The sequence below is a fragment of the Eulemur rufifrons genome, chromosome 18, assembly GCF_041146395.1.
Source record: "Eulemur rufifrons isolate Redbay chromosome 18, OSU_ERuf_1, whole genome shotgun sequence".
NCBI classification, from domain to species: domain Eukaryota; kingdom Metazoa; phylum Chordata; class Mammalia; order Primates; family Lemuridae; genus Eulemur; species Eulemur rufifrons.
Window position 1 is genome coordinate 60,867,565 of NC_091000.1, and position 27,202 is coordinate 60,894,766.

The following is a 27,202-nucleotide window of genomic DNA, read 5'->3' on the forward strand; positions in this document are numbered from 1 at the left end:
TGGCTGGTCTTTGTTTGGGGAGGTTTCTGGAAATTTGAGATACAATGGAAAAGTTGCTGCCTCCGATAGGTTTTTGAAATAACTTTTCTATAGGTAGATTGTTTTTAAAAACTTGTAACAAACTAGAAATGGTAAAACGTGGCCCCGGAATTGTTACTTTTTTAGGACTGTCTTTGTTCCTCTGACCTGTTATTCAGTCAGCTTCTGGGTTGTTCCCTCTACAGATGCAGAAGCATCTGTACTTCAGTCTGAACTCAGGGACAGATACACCTTGCATTACTCTAGAGCACGGGTTGGCAAACTTTTTCTGCAGAGGGCCAGACAGTACTTTTTCTTTGGCTTTGTGGGCTTTACCGTCTCTGTGGCAACCAATGGACTCTGCCATTGCTTTCAAAAGATAACGTACAAATGAATGGGGATGGCTGTGTTCCAATAAAACTTTATAGACGCAGAAATTTGAAGTTCCCATCACTTTCACAACTCATCACATCACTTTCACATCTCTTTTGCCCCCCCCACCCCGCCAACCACTTAAAAATGCAGAAGCTATTAGATAAAAATGTAAAAGCTCATAGCTACAGAACTGGCAGTAAGCCTTGAGTTGGTTCTGAAAAGGTGCATCCTACTTCCATTTCTGGTGAGTGGAAATCACGCCACTGCCCTCCAGCGCACATTGTCCCCGTTCTCTTTCTGGCCACCAAGCAGAACCTCCAGGTAAACACATATTCTTTGAGGTTACATTTATCTTCTTACTCACTATTCAGCAAGCATTTAAGCACCTATATGGTATAAGACACGACAGGGGACACAGAGATGAACAAGATACAGCCCTGTCCCTCTGGAGCACACATCAGAGCTGGGGAAACGGACATCCACAAATCATCACGATACAACGTGGAAAAGCCCTTACAATAGGGCCGTGTTCAAGTACAATGGGGGCATAGTCAAGGGAGGGAGGAATTAGTTCTGAAAGGGCGAGGTGGGCAGGGTGGGGGTTGTTGACAAGGAGACACAAAAGGGCTAGTGTTGAGGCTGGGCTTGGTAGCAGAGGGGTGAAGGGGGGACCCTCAGCAGAGGTGCCCGCCTGTGCAAGTGAGGACGGTCAGTGCAAGCCTGTCTCAGACCGGCGAGCTCCCCCCACCCCGCCCCCACTCTGAGCGGCTAGAGTCGGGAGGGGCAAGGAGGTAGAGGAGAGTGAGGCCAGAAAAGGAGGGCAGGGCAGGCTCAGATGACAGTCCATGCCACAGTGTCCACAGTTTGCTTTTTAAGGCACTGAAGTGTCACCAGAGGTGTTTAAACAGGGTAGTAATGTGATCGGCTCTGTACTCTAGGAATCAAACACCTAGTGAGTGATGTGTAGGGTAGATGAGAGCGGGGAGACATTTCAGGCAGGGAAGCTAAAACGAAACAAGAGACTCAGGGGGCTGACCTAACACTGAGTGTTGTTATGACTCAAGCTGGTGGCACCCTGTGTGAGGTACCCAACCTCTCTGAGCAGCAGCTCTGTCCTTTCTGTAAGCGGCCGGACTAGGTGGTTTCTGAGGTTGCTTCCTGCCCTCTCATGCTCTGGTTCCCTGTGACTTTGTCCTTCACTCTTAGAGAACAGCCGCATGGGTTCCTTCCAAATCGTGAACAGAAGTATTTCTTCCCTCTAGCATCCTTTTTGATTTTTGCTGTGTCTCTGCCAGCACCCAGTGGCAGCTGGAAAATCCTTTGGATGGCATCCGGTGCCATTTCCCTGGCTCCTGCCTGCACCAGTGGACATCTGGGAAGACAGAGCCATTGGTAGACGAGCAGGCAGGTGGCAAGGCTGGCAGGCAGAGATGCCCACTGAAAAGAGTGCTGGTGAGTGCAGGTGTAGGGTCCGAGCCCCAGGATCCTGGCCCATTGCAGGAGGGTACCATGGGAATACTAGGACTGCTGCGTAAACCAATTATATAGCCCAGTTTAAACATCATTTTTGCATTTGGCATCTCAAGGAATAGATGGGGAAGCAAACTGTTTCTCTATTCATTTAGAAAACTTGTGTTTCCCCAAAGGGTTTTGAAGGAAACATATTAAGTGGCACTAATAAAGCACAATCATCTGCATTATTTAAACCACATTAAGGCCAGGGCGTGATAGTTTAACCAGTAGCCCGGCTGTCTAAACAATGGGTGAAAACAAAGCGTGAAAACAGAAAGCAATAGATTATTCCCTGCTCAGAACACTCCAGTGGCTTCCTGTTACACCAGGAAAAACTCTGAGCTCCCTTCCACCTGGATCACTCATATTATTCAGATTTCAGCCTAAGTATGACCTCCTGATAGGAGCTTCCCTGACCACTTTATCCGAAATAAGACACTCCCCACCCAGCATTTATCATTGCAAATTGTATTTTACATTAATTTAATTATTTTTCTCAACTATCACTACTCTGTAAGCTCCAGTGAGGGCAGGAACTTTGTGTATCTGGGCTATTGCTCTATACTCCCCTAGAAACATACATAGCACGTGCCAGGTGCTCTAGTGATATTTATTAAATTAGAAATATTTTTTGAATTAAAAAGCTGCCCCATGAAAGGATGACACTCAGCAGAGGGGATTCCTCTACCTATTTCTGAATGCCTACCACATTTATAATATCAATAGTCTAATATTAATAATAGTTATAGTTAATATAATAATTAAATATTCATGCAATGTATAGAATATGACAATAATGTTATATAATATAGTAAGAACATAATATGTAATAAATTTAATGTTAATATTAACATAATAATGAATAACAGTAATAATATTCATAAGCAACCATTTTATTAATGTCTTACACTGTACCGAATACTATTATCTTCTATCCACATTATCTCATTTAATCCTCATTATAACCCTAGCAGATAAGTATCATTATTTTCTCCATTTTATACTTAAGAACATCAAAATGAAGAGGTTAAGAAATCTGTTGAAGTTTCAACACAGGTTTCCCTGATTCTAACACCCTTGTGCCTTTTTTTATGCAACTAACTCTATACTGACCCAAACCATCTTGAAATGAACCTCAGGTAGAAGGTTATGTTTTACTGTACAAGACAAAAACAGGGAAGCAAGAGGGTGATTTGGTGGGAATCAAGCTTTCTAGCTAGAGAATGAAATTAGAAAAAGCCCTAGCACAGGCTTTGGGAAACTGTTTTAAAACATTAAAATGGAATGGGATAGCGTTCACTGACTTAAGCATACTTGTCAAACAAAACAGAAGGAGGATTCAGCTTTACTGCTTAGGAAGCCAAAGGAATGTTATCTAGATCTCTTGGAGGCCACAAGACTCATCTTACAGATGGAAAGGCCTTTGACTCATTGTCCTCCTTTATCCAGGCAGACAGCAAAAACAATTTCCTGCAAGCTAACGACTCTCCTGTAAGTCTGCAGCACTCTTTGGAAGATCCTTGCAATGCAATATGCTACATGCTTCATTTGTGTTCAGCAAGACCTTGCAAAATCACTCAGGCACATTTTTGCTCTAAGGCCAATTGAGGTAAAGCAAAGCCTAACAGAGACGGGAACAGGTGTGTCAACCTCATTGTGATGGCCCGGGGGGTCATGTCCAGGGAATTGGTGCCACATTAAATGTGAACTAAACTGCAAACCCTGTATCTGGAAGTCACTTTTGTAGGACAGCTGCTCTTGTATTCCTTTTGCTTAGATCATAAAAGTAAAGTTTTAATCCATTGGGAATTTGAGGTGGAAAAAAAAAATCAAACTGATTCTGATCCAACTTGGTCAGGAAAAAAATAAGGGCTGATTTTTCCATCCAAGTCATGTAGTCTGGTTGGAGTGCACCCCACTCGGGGACAGCTATTGTTTGGATTCACCAAGTCTCAATCCTGAGGTCCAGGAAAAAGGAATTTTTCGCCTCACTGCTCTGTCGTTCAGAAGAGTTGCTGAAGGTGACTATTTCTATCTTCTCCTAGGTGATTCTCTTTCTCTGTAGAAATCATAAAGTGGACCCTCTATAGAAATCATGTTCTGTGCTTCACTGGAGAAAGACTGGTCTTTTTAACCAGGCTCATGAAACAGTGGGCATTTTTTTGTTCCCCAGATAATAAGTGTTGGTGGGTTAATGGGTCATCCTCAGGAGAGAGGTCAGAGGGGGAAAAAAAGTGCAACTTTCAAAGCTGGAGCTAGAAAGGCCAGCTATCAAAGAACACAGAACTCAGTGGATGGTGATGATGTATAGGGCGTGCACTAGCCAGCCCGTCTGAGAGGTCACATCTGACCTTTATCCTCAGCAAAGCCACTGAAGGTCGCTGAATACGTGTGACTCTCTGTGAGGCCCTGGTGAGAAGCTGTCCAGGGAAACCCTGGTGCCCGTGCTAGGGAGTTCCTTTTCACTGAGGGAGAATTGTATTCCAGCTCTTTGCAGACTGACATTGCAAAGTACTTTGAACATTGAAAAGAACAAAAAAAAAAAAAGCAAACCGCCACAAAAAAAAAAAAAAAAAGAGGGGGGTGGCGGCGGGGGAAAGAGAAAGAGAGAGATATCAGCAGGGGTGGTTAGTAAAAAGGGGCCCGGAGACAGAAAACCTTTTGTTCCCCGAGTCCGTTTCATGTAGAGATTGTAAGGTGAATGGCTTTGAAAGAAATGGGTTTATGAAGGAGTTGCTAGGTCACAGGAAGCGCGACTGTCAGACTGCTTTGGGAATTCGGTTTCTTCAAAACTTAGGTTAATCTTAAAAGAATTTATCCCCTTTTCCTGGTCCGTCTCTTTCTTTTATTTATTTAATTTTTTTTTTTGTGGGGCGGGGCGGAGTAAAATTCGGGACAGTTCCCCACTTTCTGTTTTATTTTCCACCCTCTTGGATAATGTAAAAAGAAATGCTCGCTTTACAAGTTCTTTGTCAGTTTTTCAGAGGGGTGGGCAGGGCCTGAGCAGTACCTTACGGCACTGGCCAATGGCGGGGCGGCATGCAAATGAGGTCGCGTAGGCCTGCCTCCGGCAAAACAGTGAGCTCAGACGCTTGGCGAGGGCGCGCTGCGGCTGCGAGCCGGCTCTGCCCCGGATCCCGCTCACTTTCATCCAGCGCGGCACTCAATGGAGGGGCGGACACCGCCGTGCTTAATGCTGTCCAACTAGTGTAGGAAAACAGCTCAATTCACCGCTGCCGAAATGAAGTATAAGGTAAGAGAGTGCCTTTTACAAAAGGCGTCCTTGGAAGCTGGGGGCTGTGCCTGCGTGTGTGTGTGTGTGTGTGTGTGTGTATTCGTGTGTATGCATTATCTCCCACTGTGACAACTCCTCTGCACGGACCCCTTCTGACCCCGGGAGAGATCGGACATGGGTCTCGGTCACTGAGGTTGGCATGCAAGCAGGCGGAGACCCGGTCTTTGAGACCGGGCGGTTCACAGTACGCCGGAGTCCAGCTGCTCTGAAAGTTGCCGGGAAAAATGCCTTGGTGGGAAGTTAGACTCGGTGCCGGTTCACAGCAGCCACTGTAGATCGGAGGGTGTCTAACTTGAATCACATCGTGAATTAGCTCAAGTCTTGGTGGCTTCTCCAGGCCTGGCCTCCACTGCCCTGGGGAACCGTAATAAGAGAGGAATCAGAACTGTCGAGCCTCAGACTGGCTTTTGAGGCACTGTTTTTCAGCTTTTGCTTTAAGCAGTTTGGTCTGGGAAGAAGTTTGCCAATATGCACTTTTTGGTGGGAGAAATTAAATGCCCAGATACTACCACACAGCTGATGATGGAAAATTTTGACATCCTTAGGTGATGTTGGATGTAAGAATAAGTGAATATGAGTCATTTCTGATACATTTCATTTCACTAAAAGTGAAAACACTTTTATTGGAGTTTGAATGGCCTGAGAGTATGAAAGCTCAGGCCTGAAATCTTGGTCATACTTCAGCAGCATTATTTTCTAACGCATTTTGCACCATTGTTTGTGTGTTTATTCCTCACAGAAGGATTAGGATTTGCTCAGCATATCCCTTTTTTTTTTTTTAATTCACTCCCATCTAAGGAGGCAAGCAGCTTTCAGGGGGCACAAAGAGTAGAGATATCAGATTGCAATGAAGTGGGCATGGATTTTTCTTGAATGATAAATAGACATGGATCCTGGTGCTACTATTTTATTTTATGCTGTTTTAAACAAAAGTGCCATTATTAAAAGGAATTTTGGCAAGTTTGCTACACTTTTAAATTGACAATTTGTATTAACTGACTGACCTTTAGGATTGCCCTAGCTGGAAACTACTTTGCTTTCTTTCTGAATTATCTAGCTTCTGGTCCATCCTTTTTGATTTAAGGTTATAAATACTTGGTCTAGCTGATAGCCACTGGCTAACCTCAGTAATAAATCTTATTTCAAAAGCTCTAAATCTAAATGTCAAAGTCTTTATTGTAATGCATGAGTTACAGTTCTTGAAAAGGTTACACAGGTATCAGCTATCTTTGTACTATCAGTTTCCATTATCTGCATCGGTAGGGAAGATCAGAGGAAAGGATCATCCTGAAGACCATTAATATTTGACTTTGGGATGAAACCAGAAACAAATTTCTCTACTGGGTAGGAAACTTCTTTCTTTCTTTTTTTTTTTTTTTTTAGTGGTTCACCCCATATTTCCACAGTTTCCTTATTTAGAACAGTGATAGGACTAGATATTACTCAGCCGGGAGTGATTTTTTTTTTTTTTTTACTCCTACTCTCCCTGTTGTTGAATAAAAACTGGCTTGCAGAAAAAAGAGAAAGCATGTTCATACGTATATTATTGGAAAGTATAAATGGCTGAGATTAACCTGGAGTGCTGTAATCTAGAAAGTGATGAAAGTGACAAAGTCTAAAGTCACTTTTATTCAGTGACCTCACGTTTAGCTTTACCCTTTATGGAAAGAAAATCTCACAACCACTGACAATGTTAGTTGCAGTTGGCATTCATGGAGAAAACCTGGCTCTTTGCTGGGTCTTACCTGTGTTGAACACCCTGGCAAATGATGTAAATATATGATTTTTTTAGCTTGTGGACACCGTCACCAGCAAAAATGTTGACTCTTCCAACTGAACAAATGACACATTGACACCCCATGGTGACTATAAAAATGAACCAATAGCTAAAGCAATCCACTTTTCCTTTTCTTATAAAGTCTACTTTCTCTCTGGTTAATAACGGATAGCTTTATTTTGAGAGGAGTTTGTCATTTTAAGTAAAAGAAATAACTCAAAAGTAGTGGAGTTGATAACATTAATAGAGACCGTGACAATACAAGATTGTCATATTTAACTCTATCAATAACCTGACAAGGTGGGTATTATTTTTATACTCATTTTCAAATGGCACAGAGAGGCTAAGTAATTTATCCAATGTCACACAGCTAGAATGTAGTGAGCTGGAATTAGAACTAAGACGCTCTGGCGCCAGAACTCATGACTTTAACCACTACTAAGAGAAATACTTTGAAGTTCCTAACATATCCTTCTGACTAGTGTTTTCTTCTTCTAGAAAATTCAAGACTTTTTCATCCAGAGTATTCCTGCAGGATAGAGTCTAATTTTTTTTAAGACAGTAACTGCAAAGCAAAGTGAAATGCACATTTGGCAGTTATTTGTTTAATTTGAGCCACTTACATAGTAAAACCAGATAATCATTAGATTGTAAAATCCCAAAGACAGGAATTATCTCTAAAACACCATGTTGCTCTATATAATATAAATTTAGCACAGACTTAAAAATGCTTATTGAGAGATTTCTAAATCAGGCCCTATAAGATTTTTTGTTGTTGTTAACCTGATTATCTGGTTTGGCTGCTTCAGGGAGCTTAACTACAGAACCATCAACCTCTACTCATTTTGCACTTAATATACACAGCTCCAGGCCAGGCAGCAATGTATTTGCAATAATCATGAGAACTGTGGAATGTAAGCTACTACTCTGGGCAAACTTTTTTTGGTTGGCACATATCTAGTCTATCTTTATTTCATTGTATGTTTTTTATTTGTCCATGGAAAGGCTGCAGTTATTGTCATACGTACTTAATGTTCCATTTCTCTTAACAGGATTCAGTCTGTGTTTATGTAAATTATGGGGGCTTAATTTATTAAGAGTTTTCTGCAAAATCGCCTTAATATACAGAACGTGTTCTAAATGGAGGGCCGGAGGGGGTTGCCTCAATGGCTTTGGTTTGCTTGCCCAGTGAAGGCTCCTTCCTGAGGGTCTGGAGGTGGATGGGCGCTGCAGGAGGGTGCTGGGAGGGTGTCTGCGCAGCTGTGTTTGAGCAGAAGCCCTGGACTCCGCCCCCTTTGTGCAGGCGGGCCCGAGGCCCCGCCCACCTCAGACTAAGTCCTGGTAGGGGTTGAGCAGGCTGATGCCTGGCCTCCAACCATGGATTAGCTTTTGTGGCTTTGCCAAACTTCTGAACCCTTACGTGCCTGCCTACATTAAAATTCCAAATTATTTATCTAGTCTACCATACAACAAATTCATTCCTAAAATTTTGAAGAAAAATTCCAGATGGAACTTACATTGCAATTAAGAAAGCTACCTTCTGAAATTCAGATTCTTGTGTTCTGGTTGAATGAGGTAGATCGGGGAAAGAAGGTGTGTACTATTAATATAAAAAAGCTAGCTTGAGAAAAAATGATAGAAGGTCTCTGATTTAGTCAAAATGGTCATCTGTAACCTATGGAATTTCCAATTCTTTCCTTGCTTTGATATTTTGGTTTTAAATTATTTTTCTCTACATGATTTTTTTGCAACCAATCCAAATTTGGGACTCCTGCCCCCCTCCCTTTTAAATCTTGTATGAGATCTATGAATTTAAAAGTACTAAAAGTTGGCTTTGAGAAATGCCAACTTGATTATTTATGAAATTTATGCGTTTATTTATTTAGCAAACCCATTTGCAGAGCTAAATGACTTACCTACACAGAGATGAAAGTCTTTACAGAACTGAAGGTGTTCTGGTAATACCAAAATTAGCAAGTTGCTGGGTGTATAACATACCAAGGATTCCTATAACATCCTTTCCTGGCTGGAATGCACATCAGTCCTGTGCTCAGAATTCAGAGGTTTCCTGTCTGCACACATACCCCCACCCAAGTCTTCTACAAAACACCTCTGTACTTTTCAAGGCCCTTTGAAAATTCCCTTCCCTTTTTGCGCCTTTATGGCCTCATTGGTTCTCATTTTCTTATTCAAGGGTTCCTGATGCTTCTCTGATACCTGGCTTCTGTAGGGCTCACCTCCCCCACCCATGTGGAGGTGACACTTTAATGCACATCTGGCGCTCGCACCTTCCCCTCTCCTTGGACTCTGTTATGGGAAATCTTGGTCCCTTGTTGCCCCATTCATTTGGTCCTGTCTCTGTGCCTACGTGACTAGAATCATCAGTCACGCCCACTAGTAAAGTCTCCTCATCCATCCTCTCTATAAAACAATCAAAAGCCTAAACCTTTGTCTCCTGGACTGTCCTATAATCCCTAAAATAGGCTTTTATGTTGTTCACCTCTGCCCTACTCTGTTAGCACTACCTTACTTATTAACCCCTTTCAATCAAACCACTATCTAAATGATACCTGCAACTGGCCTGCTGGGGCTGCCCCGTTGTAAGTAAACTCCACTGAATATGAGAAACCCACCTTTGTATTCCTTGAATAAAAAGCATGGTCTAGGATCTGTGAAACTTGAGCGGTCAGTGAGTTGTCTTTTATGCTCTTGTATTAGAGGCAAGATAGAGTGTGGGCTTTGGAGAAAGGCATTTCTGCTTCTTGTGGCTTAAAGCTCTGTAACCTTGGACAAGTTAAGCTCTCTGAGACTCAGTTTTATCTGTAAAATAGGGATAATAACAACTGCCTCATACTATTGTTTGAAGGCCTGAGCTAAGATGCGAATAAAGTACTTCCCGTGGTATTTGGCATATAGTAAGTAGACAATGCTAGCTGGCCCCAGCTCTCCTGGAATAGTCGACGCTCAATAGATGTTCAGAGGACAGGGTGGACTCGAGACTTGGTGACAGGATTATGTCAAAATCCCAGTTACTAGGTTAAGATGGTTGAGAATCGATGAATAATCCCCAGGCCTGGATTGTATTGTATAGGACCCTGACAGCATATGGCCCCCCCTAATATATTAATATATTAATGACTTGCCTTCTTTATTGTTATCAATAAGACTTTATTCCTGAAATTACAGGACCTTTCTCACAGTGGGTTCTCAACAAATATCGAATTCAATGTTGAATTACATAAAATATATATATGTAAGTGGCCATTTAAAAGAGTCTTAAAGCTGTATGGTGTAGAGGAAAGATACGGGTTTTGTTTCAAATTCCACTTTTGTTACTTTCTAACGGTATAATTTTACACAAGCTATTTTAAACCTCATAAAATGGGAGTAATAATACCTGTCTTATCAGATAGTCACAAGGATATATGACAAGCATCAGTTTCTGGCAGATAATGGGCATTTAATAAATGGCAGCTATTATATGATGGTATAAGAGGTATATATACACACAGATATGCAGATATATAGTATGGAAATCTTATATAGATAAAAGTTTAAGAGGAAACATTCACTAGAATTGTTTGCCCATAACAAAAAATATTAGTGAGGAACAGAGAAAGTCTTCAACTTTAAAAACCAAAGGTGAAATTCAAGGAAGGTGGGTTGAGAAGAACATGAGTTCAGGGTAAACGCTATCCCTCACCCTGTTGCAGTCAATTACAGTGACGTAAACATAAAGTAAGAGGTCTTGGCTATCTATTTTTAGATCATTTTAGGGTTAGAAAGAAACCTAAACACATTGGTTTGAAATGCCAGCCACTAGGACTGAGGCGCTACTGCGCAGGAACGTATACACTTAATTCCAGGCCTCCTTGCCAAGACAAATGAAATAGGGCCATTGGGAGAAAGACTATATTTCCACTTAAAATGCCAGAGAATAGCTGACAGTTTCCTAGGCAATAGATGGTTGCAAAGAATATGGGCATGAAAAGGGTCCAAGGAAAAAACCCTGTTTATACTTTGTCAACAACACCCCCCTCCATCTTATTTGCTTGGAACATTCCAGTCATCTCTCTGCGGAAATTCCTACAGGCTAACGAGGATTCTGCACACAGGGAAACATTGCAGCCTGGCTGCAGAAGCCCGTCTTCCTGAAGAGTCATCATTTTGAGATAAATGGCTTTGCTGATGACGCTTTCCACCCTCCACTGGAAAGGGTGAATCTTTTATTTATTTATTTATTTTTATTTTTTTTATTTTTTTGAGACAGAGTCTCACTCTGTTGCCCAGGCTAGAGTGAGTGCCGTGGCGTCAGCCTAGCTCACAGCAACCTCAAACTCCTGAGCTCAAAGGATCCTCCTGTCTCAGCCTCCCGAGTAGCTGGGACTACAGACATGCACCACCATGCCCAGCTAATTTTTTCTATATATATTTTTAGTTGTCCATATAATTTCTTTCTATTTTTAGTAGAGATGGGGTCTCGCTCTTGCTCAGGCTGGTCTCGAACTCCTGAGCTCAAACGATCCGCCCACCTCAGCCTCCCAGAGTGCTAGGATTACAGGCGTGAGCCACCGCGCCCGGCCGTGAATCTTTTAGAAGGTAGTTTTAGTCAACACTGCGATCTAGGTGCATTTGAGGAAGATGGAACAGGCACTTTAGAACACGTGAACAGTGATGGTGGTGACAGCAATTTTTAATGGCTGAGGTGGGTGTGGAGGCTGCTCTCGTGGAGTTGTTAAGATTGTCAGTGGAATGTTTTCCAATATGCCTGAAGGGCCCCACCTTCAACTACTAAATCCCAGTTTATTCTTAAAAAAACAGCTAGTGCCTTTCTCCTCAACCACACCCCCCCACAATCATTAATGGTCCTTAAATGGTGTTTAAGTAGGTGGTTCATGATCCTTATTCAAAGGCAGGGTACATTGTTTTGGAGGTGACATACTTCTTTGCAAATCTTCTGAGTGTTGTAAATTAGAATTTCTCCTGATGTTTCTCATATGTCAAGGTAATAGCTATAAGATGTTACCAAAAATGTCCTTTATATGAAATGTCGATGTTTATGCTTACAAGAAATAAAGATTGAGCAACCATGAATATGTAAAAGTTGCAAGCATTGCAAACAACAAAAATGTTTGATAGTTCCTTTTGGAATTAATCTTAATTCCTTTCTTTACTCTTGTGTATGTACGGGGTGGGGTGGGGGATTATCTGTATAACTCAGTAGAAAGTTTGCAGTAACCGGCTAGGCTCAGTGACCTACACCTGTAATCCTAGCACTTTGGGAGCAAGAGTCAGACCCCCTCTCTAAAAAAACTAGAAAAATTAGCTGGGCATGGTGGCGCGTGCCTGTAGTCCCAGCTACTCGGGAGGCTGAGGCAGGAGGATCCCTTGCACCCAGGAGTTTGAGGTTGCTGTGAGCTATGATGACGCCATTGCACTGGGGTGCAGTGACAGCTGGGGTGACAGAAACAACAAAAAAAGAAAGTTGCAGTAACCCAAACACATAGGGTTAAGATCTGAACCAGATCTCCTTTCTTCTTATTAAGGTATTATGTATTTACAAAGTATGATGTGTCATTAATATTTTTCCTAACTTTTTTGTTAGACAGAAACCCTGTGCAATCTTTTGGTAATTATGAGCTGGCCTTAATCTCATTGATTTGTGGCAGTCAGTCTGTGACCCTTATCTTAGCACCTCACTCCCACAGGAGATGTGGCTAACTCCGGCCTCATCTCGGGGCTCTGCGCTCTACTGATCAAGAATGAGCTGGACTTCTCTGCCCCGCAACACCCTCACCTCCCAAAATAACCATAACAGATAAAGCCAGCATACAGAAAATGACAGTAAGTTGGACTTCTAGACACTGCAGGCTTCTTGGAATTCAGAGTGTTTAGTGTCAGGACATGTCAGTTATCTGTCGATGAAGTTTTTTGTTGTTCTTGTCACTAGCCCTTGTGGGACGACTGAGAGTTTGGCAGGAAATGGGTTCATCGACCAGCAGTATTGCTGTCCTAGCACAACAGCACAGACACAGGAAGATGTTGACGCTTCTTTCCCTGGAGTGCTCCCCGGGGGTAGAACTTCAGTGTCATTCTCTGCTTCTCCAGCCCTCCTCACTCAGAGCTCAGTATCACGGGCACACCCTCAAGTGGGGCTCGGGGATGCGGGCAGCCCGACAGCGTTCTTCCTCTTAGCAACCCCACTCACTGTGCAGCTGGGCTTCGAGACGTTCTCACAGAGCCCCAGAGGCCCTGGAATATCTCATTCCCTTACAGAGATCATCTTGTCAATCAGAAAACACATACATTGACTGAATGAAAGACTCTCAGCACTACCTATCTTTTTTCCCCCCAAATCCTAAGTTGAACCAAGGCAGATCCTTAGCAAGAAACATACTTACATGACTATCCTTTGCTTTTGGTTTAAAATACATATAATTTCTGTGGGGTTGTCTCCATGTTTTACAAACCAAAAAATGGGACATATGGTCTGACAATGGGAAGGATATTTGAAACTGGGGACTGTTTCGGAAAGTTCAGGAGCACATGGCCACTCTACAGTCGACAAGAGCCACTCCTGAGATCAATCGACTGTTAAAGGCATTAGCCCACCACCCTTATGTCTGCCTTTTGCAGCTTGGGGTTTTTGTAAACATTTACTTGTAAATAATAAGGTGCTCCTTTTTCTTTTTCCTTGCAGAAATGGGCATCTCTAGACATGAAGGCAAGCCCATTTTGAAACAGGGACTTGTTTGGAACACCTGAGAGCGTTAAGAGCGAGGGGGATTGGATTTCGATTGTTCTTGCTTGAGACCTGCGGTAGCTGCGTGCCTCCCGCCTGCAGCATCTGCATCAAGCCTCCTGCCTCCCTTATTAAGATCTTAATTACAGACGCAGCTTAGTTCATCGCTGAAGGGAAAGAATTTCGTTTCTCTGAACTGTGTCTGTTTTTTGGTGTGGCAGGTGTAATCATGATGAGATCATTTCTGGTTTGTTTTTTCATTCCCGGAGGAAATTTTTTTTTTTTGAGGGGGAGGCATACAGTTCTTAAGACATAATTTCATGAGCTCATCATAGCGCGGTAATAACAACTGTGCTTTGATTTTATAGAGACCCTTTCTTCTGAAGAAAGCCTGAGTGCTTCACATGTATAATTTCATGAGTCCTCATAATATTTTTATCAAGAAGAACATGTTTATTATCCCCATTTTGCACGTGGGGAAACAGAGGCACAAAAGGCAGGGGTTTCATTGTCATTAGTCTTATAATAGACTCTTCCTAATTTAGTCCATTCCTCTGTCCAGGGGTTCTCAACTCAGCACTATTGACATTTAGGGCCAGGTGATTCTTCGGTGTGGGGGCTGTCCTGTGCATTGTAGGATGTTCAGCAGAGTCCCTGGCCGCTGCTCACTAGATGCCAGCAACACACACACACAGACACACATTGTGACAACCAAAAAATGTCTCTAAACATAGCCAAATGTCTCCTGAAGGGACAAAAATCTCCCCCTGCTTGAGAACCACTGGTCTAATTTCTTCTACTTCTTTCTGCTTAAAAATAATTGTCTTACTGGTTTTATGTGATAGAAGCACAAAAATACCCCCAGAGAACTGTTTGCCTTAATTCTATCATGTCTGATATTGAGCTTGAGGTAACAAGTCCTAACCAAAAAGTGACTTCCTCTATATGCCTGCCACCAATTTGTTCAAGCGAATACCACAAAATACTAAGAAGCTCGGGGTTTCACTCCGGTCAAATATAAAACCATCAAACCATCTCTAAGGCAACTTTAATTCTCCAAGATCTTCCCCTGGCTTCTCTCTCTACATACATACCTAGTCATGTAAAGTAACACACACTTAGAACTGGGCCTTTAAGAAAGCCATTTGATTCTCATAAACTGGTGTGTAAAATGTACGTGTAAGAACTTGTCTCTACACCTAGGCACTGAACGATTCCATTTTGAGGTTTTCTTCTGTTCCCTTTGCTCCTGCCACCTTTCCTCTGTCCCCTAGCTGAGAGCTGCAGCTTCTGAAGGTTTTCCTTGAGACGGGTCAGCAGCTGCAGTGCTGACAGCATATGACCGCACACACCTCTCAGCCAAGTGTGCGGATCTGTTTTTAAAAACTCTTTGAAGTCCTCGCAAGTGAAGTAGATTTTAGCAATCGGGCCAGATGACCCAGGTCAGATGACATCTAAAAGAGTTCCAGTGAAGTGGCATCCCAGTTACACCAACTGCCTGGGAGACAGATGAGGGTTGCCAGGATGTGTTTGCATCTGTATTGGGGGGTTTAGATGTAACCTTGGGCTGCACTGCTTGGTGCAGGAAGATAAGATAGATGGGAATGTAAAAATAGGAACGTCTTTTTCTTCTTTCAAATACTTTATTAGATGTTATAACTTGTGCCTTTTGACTTTTGAGAAATGATATCATTTTTGGAAATATACTGTAATGTAGCGTACTAACGTCTTCTACTGCATTATAACTTAATTCTCGTTTCTCTTCCCTGAGCACCTGGATGTTGGAGGATTTGTCTAGACAGGCAGATAGATATGATCCGGTGCCAACACTGTAATGTTGGCCGAAGTCCAGATGGTTGTTTTATTGTTAATAAAACCTATCTTTTGGGTGAGTGGGTGTCAGGCCTTCATCATTATATGGCGCCTGTCAGATTTATCCAGGGACAGAACCCTGAAAAGACTTTGTGCCTGCCCTGTGATTTTGATCCTTTGCCAACGTACTGTGCTGAAATCTATCAAAACCAGGCAACCCAGGACAAATGCTTATAAATTCCAAGGCTTACTAGCAACAGTGATAAATTCTAACGTGGAGAAGATTCTCAGGAAGGGCATCCTGGTCTAGTAGGAAAAAATTCTAGATTAAGAGGGGAACCAGATGCTATTCCTGGCTCTGCTGCTAATCTAATATGAGACCCTCTGGGCTGCAAAATAAGGAGATTGGGTTAGAATGGTTCCTTCTTACTCTAAAATCCTACTGTAGTTAATTCTGGTCAAACTATGGGTGACTTCTAGTTCTAATACCCGTAGAAACCTAGGTGTTTTCCACCTTCTTTAAGAGCCTCAGGGATTGCTTCAGTAAATCTCTAAAACTACAGATGAGTGGAAGGAAAATTAAACTCTTAAAAACATGAATATTATTTATGATCCTCAGAAAGTCTGAAGAGAAGCTAATTTATTTTTCCTGAATACTCTAAGCAAATCCATCTTCTACCATGGGCCAAGAAATAATAGAAGTTCCCTGTGAGTCGTACATACACATACGTATATGCACGCCTGCCTACCAACCCATTTGTAATTTTTCTTACACAAAGCCAAGGATTTCCTCTAGGCTTTTGTTGTTTTCATGGTAAACAAATCCCAGCATATGAATGTTTCTGTCCTGCATGAACCTTAGATCAAGGGAGAATAGATGGCATTCATTCAAGTGCGGGGGAGCAGAGGAGCCCAGCATTTGAGGAAACACTTTTTAATCTCACAGCTATGCTGTCCATATCATGTTACCAAATCTGGTCAGATAAAAATTTCTTTCTGAGGTCCAAATATCCAAATTTGCAATGAGTATCTGATCTTTTCAAAAGCTCTCGAGAAGTAATGACACTTTGGTATATGAACAATCAAAATAATGGGAGCTTCCAAATAACCCCTCAACCCATAGAAATAGGCCAGTGTGGAAGAGATGTTAAAATTCCCAAACCCAGAATGGGCAGCCACACACAGGGTGCTGTCCCGTGAGGCATACACGGAATCTTAATGGTGTCTCATGCCATGTCAAAGAGTACCTTTGGGAGGCAAGTATCTAATGGCACATTTCTTAACCCTTCTCCCACTCAGAAATGCTCAGAAGAGAATGACATAGCTAAAGTTCACAAAGCTGGAAAAATCTAGAAACATTTGAGGACTTGGGGCTAAGTGATTGACATAAGATTCAGAGTGGGTCCAAGTTACTCATGTAGGCTTTGTGACCACAATAGGGGGTTTAGAAAAAGAACTTTCCAGAAAATAAAAATATTTGGCTGAAATGCAATCTGGGTGCCAAGAGGTAGGAAATGTTGAACACCCCTCACCAGTGTTTAGAAGTATAACTGGAATTAGTGGGACCTCGTGGGACCCAACTGTTGCCTTTCTGTGGGCTAGTTCCCATCACCTAATGAAAAGTGTGTCAGAACGCAATTGACAAATTACTGGGAAAAAACTGGGGACATATCATGTCATATCTTCTAATGCCTGTACTTGAAAGCTTCATGTCTGCTACTTAACAATCTCCAGAGGATCCAACTCAAAAAATTCAACGTTCCAGATCTTCAGATGCAAGAACCCTAGGTGTAAACCAAGCATTCCAAGAATTGAAATCCAGACACTTGTAGATACCCATGTTTTCTGACTATGGCTGTTTGATTCTTTGGAGAAAGCCCATATCCGCCCTGTCCCAAAGGTGATGGTGAGAGGGAGAGGAGAAACATAATCGAAATGGTTTGCAGTCCTCAGGCAGAAGCCGATTTTTGTCAGTGTGCACAAAAGCACGCGAGCCTTTCTCTCTTCCCCAGTGTGCCCTGAGACTGACCTTGACGCTGTTCATCCCTCAGCCACTTCCTCTGGGACTGATTTCCTTGACGATGGCCATTTCCTCTAGTGTGTCTGTTTCTCAGGGTCTGTCCTCTGTGTGCGTGTGTGTGCACACACAAGTCCACCGGAGTCCAGGGCTGAAGTTTGGGGGGGTCAGGTACAGGAAAGTCGTGTCATTGAGAAAGTGGCAGCCCTGAGGCGTTGGCAGGATCTCCCGCATGATAAACATAGAATGAAGTAAAAATACTAAGAGGAAGCCAGGCCATGGACGATGCTAGCAGTCAGCGGGGTGACACACCAGCCATTGTGTCTCATTTCTCTTCAAAAAACAGCATGGATGGTCATGGACATTACAAGTCACACCTCTCCGTATTTGGCAAAGCAGATAGTTTCCCTGATGTAGGAGGAATAAGCTTTCTTGATATTTTGATAGCAGTGGGGGGCGGGGAGGAAGGCAGGGAGGAGTTGGGGGTAGAGGGGTAGAAGTTGCCATGTGACCTTGAGCGCTCTGTACCTGCAGTCCTGGCCAGTTGTACAGTACTTTCTTCCCGCTCCTCAGACATTGCTGGGGAACCAGGAACAGCAGAACCCAAACATTCTGGCAAAGTATTTGAATGGCGCTCTGTCACCTACTGCCAGAAGCAGATTGCTACGCGGAGGGAGAAAGGCTCTTCAAAGAGACCATTGTGTTTAATCTCGCGGGGATGGCCAGTTCCTCTTGGCCTTCCTGTTTGCTCAGTAGTTGTGAACACAGTTTCAGGGGGGCCAGGCTCCCCATCTGCGTCATCACCCTGTTTTAATAGGGAGGGCAGGCACTTTCCTGCTTACTGTCTCTCTTATTCTCTGGCTGTGAGGCTTGAACGACTTGGACAGGCCATTTATCTTTCTGGTGAGTTCATCTTCCCCACTTCCACCTGAAAATTTTAACCCAATGTCTTGCTGAATTCTCTAAGTAAAACAGTTTCACCCTCCCTGCAGAGAACCAGGAAATCAGAGTCCAGTACCCATTTCAATTTAGCAAACATTTAATGAATATGTATTTTTTTTTTTCCAGGCATTGAGCTAACGTTCTGGAAATACAAAAGGAATTAGACAGCATCCCTGAACTTAAGGAGTCCATAGTCTTGAATGGAGCAGTCCAAGCCGTACTGTAAAGAAATAATATGACAGAGAACTGGGAAGGAAAATGCACAGGCAGGCTTGGGAAAGATAACCATTCTGGTTATGTGAGAGACAGGTTTTGAGGCGGGAAGAGGTTGAATGCAGGAAATCCAGTTGCAAAGCAATTGCTTTGCTCCAGGAAAAAAAAAAAATTTTTTTCTGAGGACCTGAATTAGGGGTAGCAGTGAGGGTCCAGCTGATTGGGCTTCAGGTCATGAAAAGACTCAGCAAAACTTGGAGGCTGCCAGTGTGTTCACCAAGGCAAAGCAGGAGAAAGAGGTGTGTGCACTTGCTGAGTTAGAGATGAAGATGCCCATTAGACCTGCGCTGCGGTCCCCAACCCCTGGGCTGCGGACCGGTACCACCCCACCCCCACTCCCATCCATGGAAAAATTGTCTTCCATGAAACCGGTCCCTGGTGCCAAAAAGGTTGGGAACTGCTGCATTAGACAGTTGGAAATAAGAGACTGCAGTGCAGAAGAAAGTTGTAGGCCTGAGCTATGGATTTAGATATTATCTGTGTGTTCAGATGCCATGGCATAGACTAGGTTTCCTGAAGAAGGCAGGCATATAAAAGAAAAGAGAAATGTGCAAAGAAAAGATCCCTTTGGACTATGATCACTTAGGGGATGGGGAAAAAAAATTGTCCATGACAGAGAAGGAGGATGAGTGGTCAAGAGAAGGAAAACTAGGAAGTGGTATCATGGAAGCCCAAAGAAGAGAGTTTCAAGCATGAGGTGGGGATCAATGCGAGATGCTCCTACAATTAGGGTCCCCTCAGGTAGGGCTTACGATCCTCAATGCCGATTTCTAATCCTGATTAGAGCCACAGCTTTTGTAGCATATGTATTTGACTTCGATAAATTCTCTTCCTAATTCTGGATCTGGCAACAGGAGGCCTGAATTCTTGTCCCAGCTCTAAGACTTTCTTGCCAGGTGACCTGGCAAATCATTAACTTCTTGGGCCTCATTTTTTGTTGTTTGTAAAGTGGAAGGGTTAGACTATAATTGTTTAAAGTTCCTTCTGGCTTTCAAGTTCCGTGCCCCAACTGTTTTGGTGCTCTGCCAAGCTCTAGCTGCATTTCTGACTGCCAGTCTCTGGCGGCCAACCGTCCAGCCCGGTATAGAATTACACGGCTCTCTTATCTCCCCTTGGTTTGTTTCTGTGTTGACCTTCCCTACCCTGGAGATAAATATCCAAGGGGGTGGGAGAAAGAGATCTTAAATAGACAAACTGCTTCTCTCTGGTGTTTCTAAGATAGGCAGATAATCAACTTCTGACTTTGTGGCCTCAAGGAATCACACCTTTGCACTGAAGGAGAGGGTCCCTCTACCTCCTTGACAGAGGAATTAACTCTTGATTTGCCTACTTATGTGCACTTTTGAATGAGATGGTTTGTGTTCCAGGCGAAGGTAATTTGGCTATCTTCTTACTGAACTCTTGCCCCAACAAAGTATTTTCAGTAGCCAAGCTCTGTACCCATGTCTGTCCTACTTTCTGATGTCAGAATCTGTTGGGATTTATCCAGTAATACTATTATTTTTGTCTCAGAGGCTCTCTTGAGTGCAACCAATAGTTTTATCATTGCTGCTTGTAGGCAAATACTCAACAAGAGTTTGCAGTAACCAGAACTCATTCATAATTCAGAAAAATACTGCTTTGAAAGACAGTTCTTTTGAAATGTAATTGTGAGTGAGAGAAATATCAGATATGTGTAAAAATATATATAAAATCATTAGTAGAATAGAACCAACCCTGTACTGAGGATTGAGAGGACACAGTGTGCAGGGAGCCTGGGGCCAAGGGACCGCCCGGTGACACGGGCTCCCTAAGTCTCAGGCGATGTTACAGTGCTTGCCTTGAACGCATTGAATCCTGACAGCAAACCCGTGAGCTGGGGCCGTTATTCTCATGCTCGTTGTGGGGGTGAGAAAACTAAGGCATGAAGGAGAGAAGTCATCTGCCCAAATAACACAGGTCTTGGGGGACCCAAGACCCCAAGAATCCATTTATTCCACAGATATGAAAAGAAGAATTGGTCGTCTTCAGAACTTTATTATATAATGGAATGAAGCCCAGTTAGAAGGACACTGTGTAGAGGAACTAAGGCAGCTTAGCGTTCTGGAAAGAGAACTGAACCAAAAAACCACCAATCTTTCCATCTCTGATTGGCCTTGGGCAAACGATAAACTGGCCTCCCCCAAACTGTTTCCTCATCTGTAGAACAGGGACCTTGTGTCCAGGTGATCTCTAAATGTCTCTGGAACTGAAACTTTCTGTTTAAGAGAGTGGGTGCTTACACACGTTGGCTCTCTGTAGTTTATACAGACATTAAATAACTCAAACTCCTGTGCAGCCACAGCTGAGAATATCTATTAGAGGGTGACTAGGTGTCGGGCTGGGACTGGGGTCCGGGCTACTAACAGCCATGCCAGGCTGTCTGTCTGAGTCCTAATCTCTGTGGGCAGAGGGTAGGACTGCAGGGAGTCTGGACAACCGGCGAGGAGAACTCCCCTGGGGTGCCCGCACTAGCAAGGACCATTCTGAAAGTTGCCCCTGAGACGCAGCTGCTGAGGCTGGGTAGAAACATTAGCATGCTGCTCACCAGGTGGTGGGAGGTCACTGGGGCAGGAGACAAAGAGTGACTCTCATGTGGGGGTTTCTATCTGCTGCAAATCAGGCACGCCTACACTCTATTTCAGTGCCTCATGGTGTCCCCGGAGTTGGAGGCGACCCAGCTCCAAATGCCATCAGCTGATTGCTGCCAGTTAGGTCTGCAACCCTTGGCCTTTCTACTGTTTTCTGTTTCTCTTCTTTCCCTTCTTTGTAGCCAGTGCAATTGCACAGCTATCAACCCTCTGCTCCATGGAACTGGCCCTGACTCTGTTACTTCTGATTTCATCTAGGGCCTTCCTTCCCAGCCAGTCCCAATTGTTGAATGGGCCCAGGAGAAAGGGACAGAGACCAGAGTGGTCAGCTCTCTCCCCCACTCCATAATCTCAATACGACTCTGCCGGAGTTGTTTCCTGGAGATCATTTTGGTACAAAGGACCAGACTCTTGTCCTCTGTAACTCTATGACTTTTCTTTTAAATTACAGAACACCCAAAAGATGGAAGAAGGGAAGCAGAGGAGATTTTAGGATTATGGCACCATCCTTAAAGGGTTCCTCAAACCGGGGTAGAATGCTGTTTTTATCTTTGCATGCGAACTTTTAATTATTAGAAGAAACCCAAAGCTTACTGCTAAGTTAAACCTTCCCCTGAAACACACACTCCTCAGTTTCCCTTTAGCTTCCCTGATGCTCACCTGTCTGTGTCCCATACTTCCTGGATCTCATAACTGCCAAGAAAAAGGACTTCAACCTTATTCTTAAAGAGAATCACAAAGCTTCCCCCTTTCCTTAAGTAGCTGACTAAGAGGAGCCGGGCTCACACTGGTGGAATTGGACCCTTCCCAGCTACTGACCAGAGGGCAGAGCCCTCACAGGGCACAGCAACTTCAGGGCAGGGAGTGACACACAGTGCAGGACCTGTGGCTACGGGGCTGGGACAGGGGCCACGATTAATGTATGCCAGTTATAAAGAAATGAAAAAAGCATGAGGCTGAAAAGATCAAGTCTACATTTCTAGAGACGAAAACAGGGGTCAAAAGGCCGAATAACAGAGCCCCAAAATTCCACAGATATATTATGTTGTGCAATAAAGTCACGAACCTGCTCCATCCAGTCGGCACTCCTTTCTCCCATAAGTGAGCCCCACCGCAACGACCTTAAGCGCATCCAAACATTTTAATAAAGCACTAGAGAGAGCACTCTGAGTTTTCCAAATGCTTGCAATGAATTTACAACGTTCCCCTACTCCTCTGTGCTCTGGGAAGAGGGCAGGCATGCGGGAAGGGCTGCCCGCGTGCTGGGAAATATTACTAACGCCAAGAAATGAAATCTTCTGAGCCTTTGAAAGGGTTCCAAGAATGTCAGCACATACTGCCTGCCCACTCTCTGCTGAATGCCTGCTTTGGCCGTCTGCTTAGTACTGAATGTGCCAGACAGGCCTTCATACAAAGACAGAGAGTGTTTTGGGCCCATGAAAGGAGGGGAAGGCACAGCCTTTCGGATGTGAATGGCGAGATTCAAGAAGTAGGCGATAAAGAAGGGTGAAGGGAAGCCCTCAGGAAAGGTAAGAGTAAAAGACCAAAAGAGAAAGAGTTGGCATCTGCCTGTGTGCTAATAAATTCCTGGTAGCTCCTGCCATCGAATCTGCAGATGTAGACCACTGTCACACTGTCACTCTGTGCTCCATGGTGACTATGATGGCATGTCCCACTGCTTATAGATTCTCCTTGTATCCAGGGACCTCCTGATCATCTGAGAATAAGATATTTCAAACCCTGCAAAGGCACACATAAGTGTACTTTTGTTTACATTTCAACACCAAATATAAATGCCATTTGTACTGTGTGTTTTTTGAGATTTTCTTTCACTCTTTCTACCTCCAATATATGAAAAAAATCGAGACATGTCCTTTGTAGTACATCTGGCTATCCTGGAATATTTTTTCCCCCTTAAGCTCACTTTAAAAAAGGAAGAAAAATGTTTGGTGTAGTGAACCATTCTCTAACTCTTTAACAGTGCTGCTCATAATTCCTTGGCACAGCATCTACTGCGAGAGGAAAGAACTCTTCTGGTGTTCTGAGCTTTTCCAAGGAGGCAGTCTGATGTCATTGGTGGCAGACACAGTATGTATGTATCTGTCTTTTGTCTGCACCATCTGTTTTTCTCCTTACAGGCCATTGTTCAGATTTATTCTTCTCATTTTCCAGGAAGTGTGCCTGTCCATAAGAGGGTGGGCTTTAGGTGCTAAAGGGGCTGAGCTAATATTCTAACACGATTTTCCTCTGTTCCTTCCTTCCTAGAATCTTATGGCAAGGGCCTTATATGACAATGTCCCGGAGTGTGCTGAGGAACTGGCCTTTCGCAAGGGTGACATCCTGACTGTCATAGAGCAGAACACAGGAGGGCTGGAAGGCTGGTGGCTGTGCTCCTTACACGGTCGGCAGGGCATTGTCCCAGGCAACCGGGTGAAGCTTCTGATTGGTCCCATGCAGGAGACCTCCTCCGGTCATGACCAGCCTGCTTCTGGACTGATGCACCAGGCTGTTGGCCAACAGAAGCTCTATCAAGTGCCAAACCCACAGCCTGTTCCTCGAGACACCATCTACCAAGTGCCACCTTCCTACCAAAATCAGGGAATTTACCAAGTACCCACTGGCCATGGCACCCAAGAACAAGATGTATACCAAGTGCCACCTTCAGTACAGAGAAGCGTTGGGGGAACCAGTGGGCCCCACTTGAGTAAAAAGGTAAGTAAGTGACTAACTGAATTTTTGTTCCTATTTTATGTTCCCAAAATAATAACTTGAAACTGCCAAGAAGTAAATATAACGAGTACCCTAGGTCAGGCATCATTTTTGCATGATTTTGCCACTCATCAGTTAGCAAAACTTTCTTGAACCATGACGTGTCAAGTTCAGTTGATCCACAGCCTTTATAAGTTCTGGTGTCACTCTGAGTCAGATGGATCATCACATTGTTTCTCTCCATCTTTCTGATAGCTATGCTTCTAGACCTAGCTTCTGTGCTCAAATAGTTTCCTGTCTTTTCCATTTCTTCATTGAGCGGTACAGGCACCAAATCTTGTACAAGCACAATGATGCAGCAAAGATCCTCCTTTGGCCAAAGTTGGATCAAGCCCCCATAGGGCTGGCTGGACAAAGGGCCACCAGGAATAGAGACAGCAAGAAAGCTGGGAGTAGGTCATGCTCGCCAACTTGTTCTGTGGAGTTGTCAGCTTAAAGTTTGACTCATTTAAAACACATAGATACTAGTGAATTTGGAAAGACGTCATCGTCCTGTCCTTCAAGTAATTCCTATAATAACAGCTGAGGCAGTGGGTGAAAATAGTGAGACTTGGAAATTTAGGAAGGCATCAAATTAAAAAAAAAAGTGTGGGGAACTCTTCAACACCCTAATCCCAAATACCATAGCAATTTGGCGTAAATAGAAATTTATTAATTGAATAATGAATGTTGCGCATCCTGATATATTTTTGATGCTTGTGCTACAGCGAGGAATTAAAGAGCAAACAAAGCCCTGGCGATGCTTACATTGCAGTTGGGGAGACATAAGCCACCACCGTAATGTCAGGTAGGGACTCGTGCTGTGAAGAAAGTAATGTCAGTGGGCTCACAGGGAGTAATAGCCAAAACCAAGATGACACTCCTATGAGTGCTACAAGAGAGGGATTTTCTCTTTCATTTACTGCCAAATTCCAGTGGATCCTACAAGGTTTGGTGTTAAGAATGAACCAATTTAACAGCATATGAAAATACCCCTGAATTACAAGAGGAAACATGCAGTTAGATACCAGAAAGAGCTTGACTCTTAGAAGACTAACCATAGATTTGCCCTGCCTCAAGTAAATCTATAATAATACAAAGTCTGAATTTACAAACTCATGCAAATTAGGGAATATCTATTTGCATGATATTAGAATCCACTGTTGATAAAACAAAAAAGAAAAGATTTATTGTTGGATTCCTTTAACAAAACCACGAATGCATTTTCAAGTCACCTTTTATGTAAAAAGTATGTTTTACAAACACTGCTCAAGAGCACATGTGTTGCACAAGCCTAGCGCACGTCCGTGAGGCGCCAACGTCCTCAAGGAGTGAGGAAGAGCTTTCTGACCCCTGTTGCCCAGGACAACGGTGGATGCCAGGCTAGGGGCGACAGACTGAGTCATGACCTTTCAAAGTCCTTCTTACCCCCAGAGATTTTAGATTCAAAGGGAAAACCAAACCTGGGCTCTATCTCCAGAGGGGAGCAGAGCAGTTGAAAGGTAGAACTATAAATAAGAAACGTCTCATTCGTAGTGCTGGTTGTTTGCACCTTAAAAATAGCTCTCGCTTCTCGGAGCCAGCGCGAGGCAGACGGGGAGGCCAGAACAGGAAATGCTTGGCTGAGAGTGGTGGGCTCTAAACTTTCATCATAGTTGATTTTGGCAGCAAGGTGACATGTTTTCCCTTTTAGACTCAACCTTTTCAGTTCCAAGTCTGAGACGTGTAAAACTTCAGACTCCTTCCCATGGCCTGCGCCGCAGTTGCCCTGCGGACTTTCTCCCGGGCTCCATGGGCGGCGGACGGAGACGAGGACTTGGAGCTAGGGTGACCCTCAGGCGCTCAAACTTCATGTTTCGTTTTGGTTTTTTATTTCTACGCTCAGTAGGACATTTTATGTTTAGCACAAGGCAGGTGAGTCCTGCTTCTGAAAAGGACCTCTGCCAGCCCTTCCAGGGGGCGCGGCGGAGCCGGGGCGCAGGGCATGCCTGAAGCACTGCGCGGTCAGGGACGGAGCTGGTGACCTGGCCAGGATGGGAAGGGCAGGAGAAGGGGGGTCCTGGCTCCCTGCCTGCCAAATACCAAGCGCTCCCCATGCTCCTGGCCTCTTGAGAGCATCTTGGTGCCTCTGTGCCTCCCTGCACTGTCCCCAGGGCCACTGGCTCACACCCCCACGGGAGTGAGTGTGCCGCCCCTTCCCTTCCTTCCCTCTCTTCCCCACTCTTCTCCCTCTCTCCCTACCCCCCTCCTCCCCTCCTCCCCTCCTTTCCTCTCCCTCCCTCTCTGTCTCTTCCTTCCTTCTTTCCTTTCTTTCATAGTAGGGATGGCTTAGCTGCTGAGAGGTGATTTTAACCTTCTAGGCAACTGCTTGAAAAACCTCTGTCAACATCTCCCCCGGGGATGGGATCTTCTCCGTGGGTGGGAATCATACCAGTGACTTAAACCAAGGCCCCAGGAGATAATCCCAGTGCAGTGGGGATACGGCCTGGCTTTATCTTTTTTTTTTTTTTTTTTAAGTTCTCATTTTGGCAGTTTTACTGACTTGCTAAATAAAGCAGTTTGCTCATTTTCTCTTTTAATTTCCCATCTGTAAAATGGTGGTGAGTGCAGAACTAGCTATTCCTGGTAGTTTAAGCTATGGTGCTTAAAAGCTGTTAAACAAGAAAATGAGGAGGCAGCGGAATCTTGTTCTGAACCACAGAAGTGTAGTTTTAAAAGTTTCATGAACGTAGAACTACCCAGAGAGGTCGAGAAGGTGAATTGAAATGCAGATTCCCAGGTTGTTCCCCTCAGAGGTTCTAATCCAGTAGGTCTGGGCTGAGGCCCAGGAATCTGTATTTGTCGAGCTCCCTGCACAGTTCTTGGGGAGGGTCCAGGGCTATGCTTGGAGAAACACTGCAAAGAGACCTTGAAGGGCTGGGATATGTTCCAATATGATTGTGATTCGGGACTTTCCATGGTTCAAAATTCCCTTGATGTTGCTACAGACTGTGGGCTTCAGAAGTTTTATCCACCACCGTTTTTTTCTACTCATGAATCACTTAAGGAAAAAAAAAAAAAGTAAGACAGTGGATTTTGCCTT

At 43.8% G+C, this 27,202-nt stretch overlaps 1 protein-coding gene across 2 annotated transcripts in view; it reads left to right on the plus strand.

The window, feature by feature from the left end:
- Positions 1–5,008: 5,008 nt before the first annotated feature.
- Positions 5,009–27,202, plus strand: part of NEDD9 (neural precursor cell expressed, developmentally down-regulated 9) — a 45,436-nt gene continuing 23,242 nt past the window's right edge. Inside the window, exons 1-2 of one of the 2 annotated variants that reach the window (XM_069493074.1) lie at positions 5,009–5,158; positions 23,638–24,084. In XM_069493074.1, the coding sequence (XP_069349175.1) occupies positions 5,147–5,158; positions 23,638–24,084 (459 nt within the window). In that variant the 5' untranslated portion in view covers positions 5,009–5,146. The remainder of the gene's footprint in view (positions 5,159–23,637; positions 24,085–27,202) is intronic. The other variant, XM_069493075.1, reaches the window with a different exon arrangement.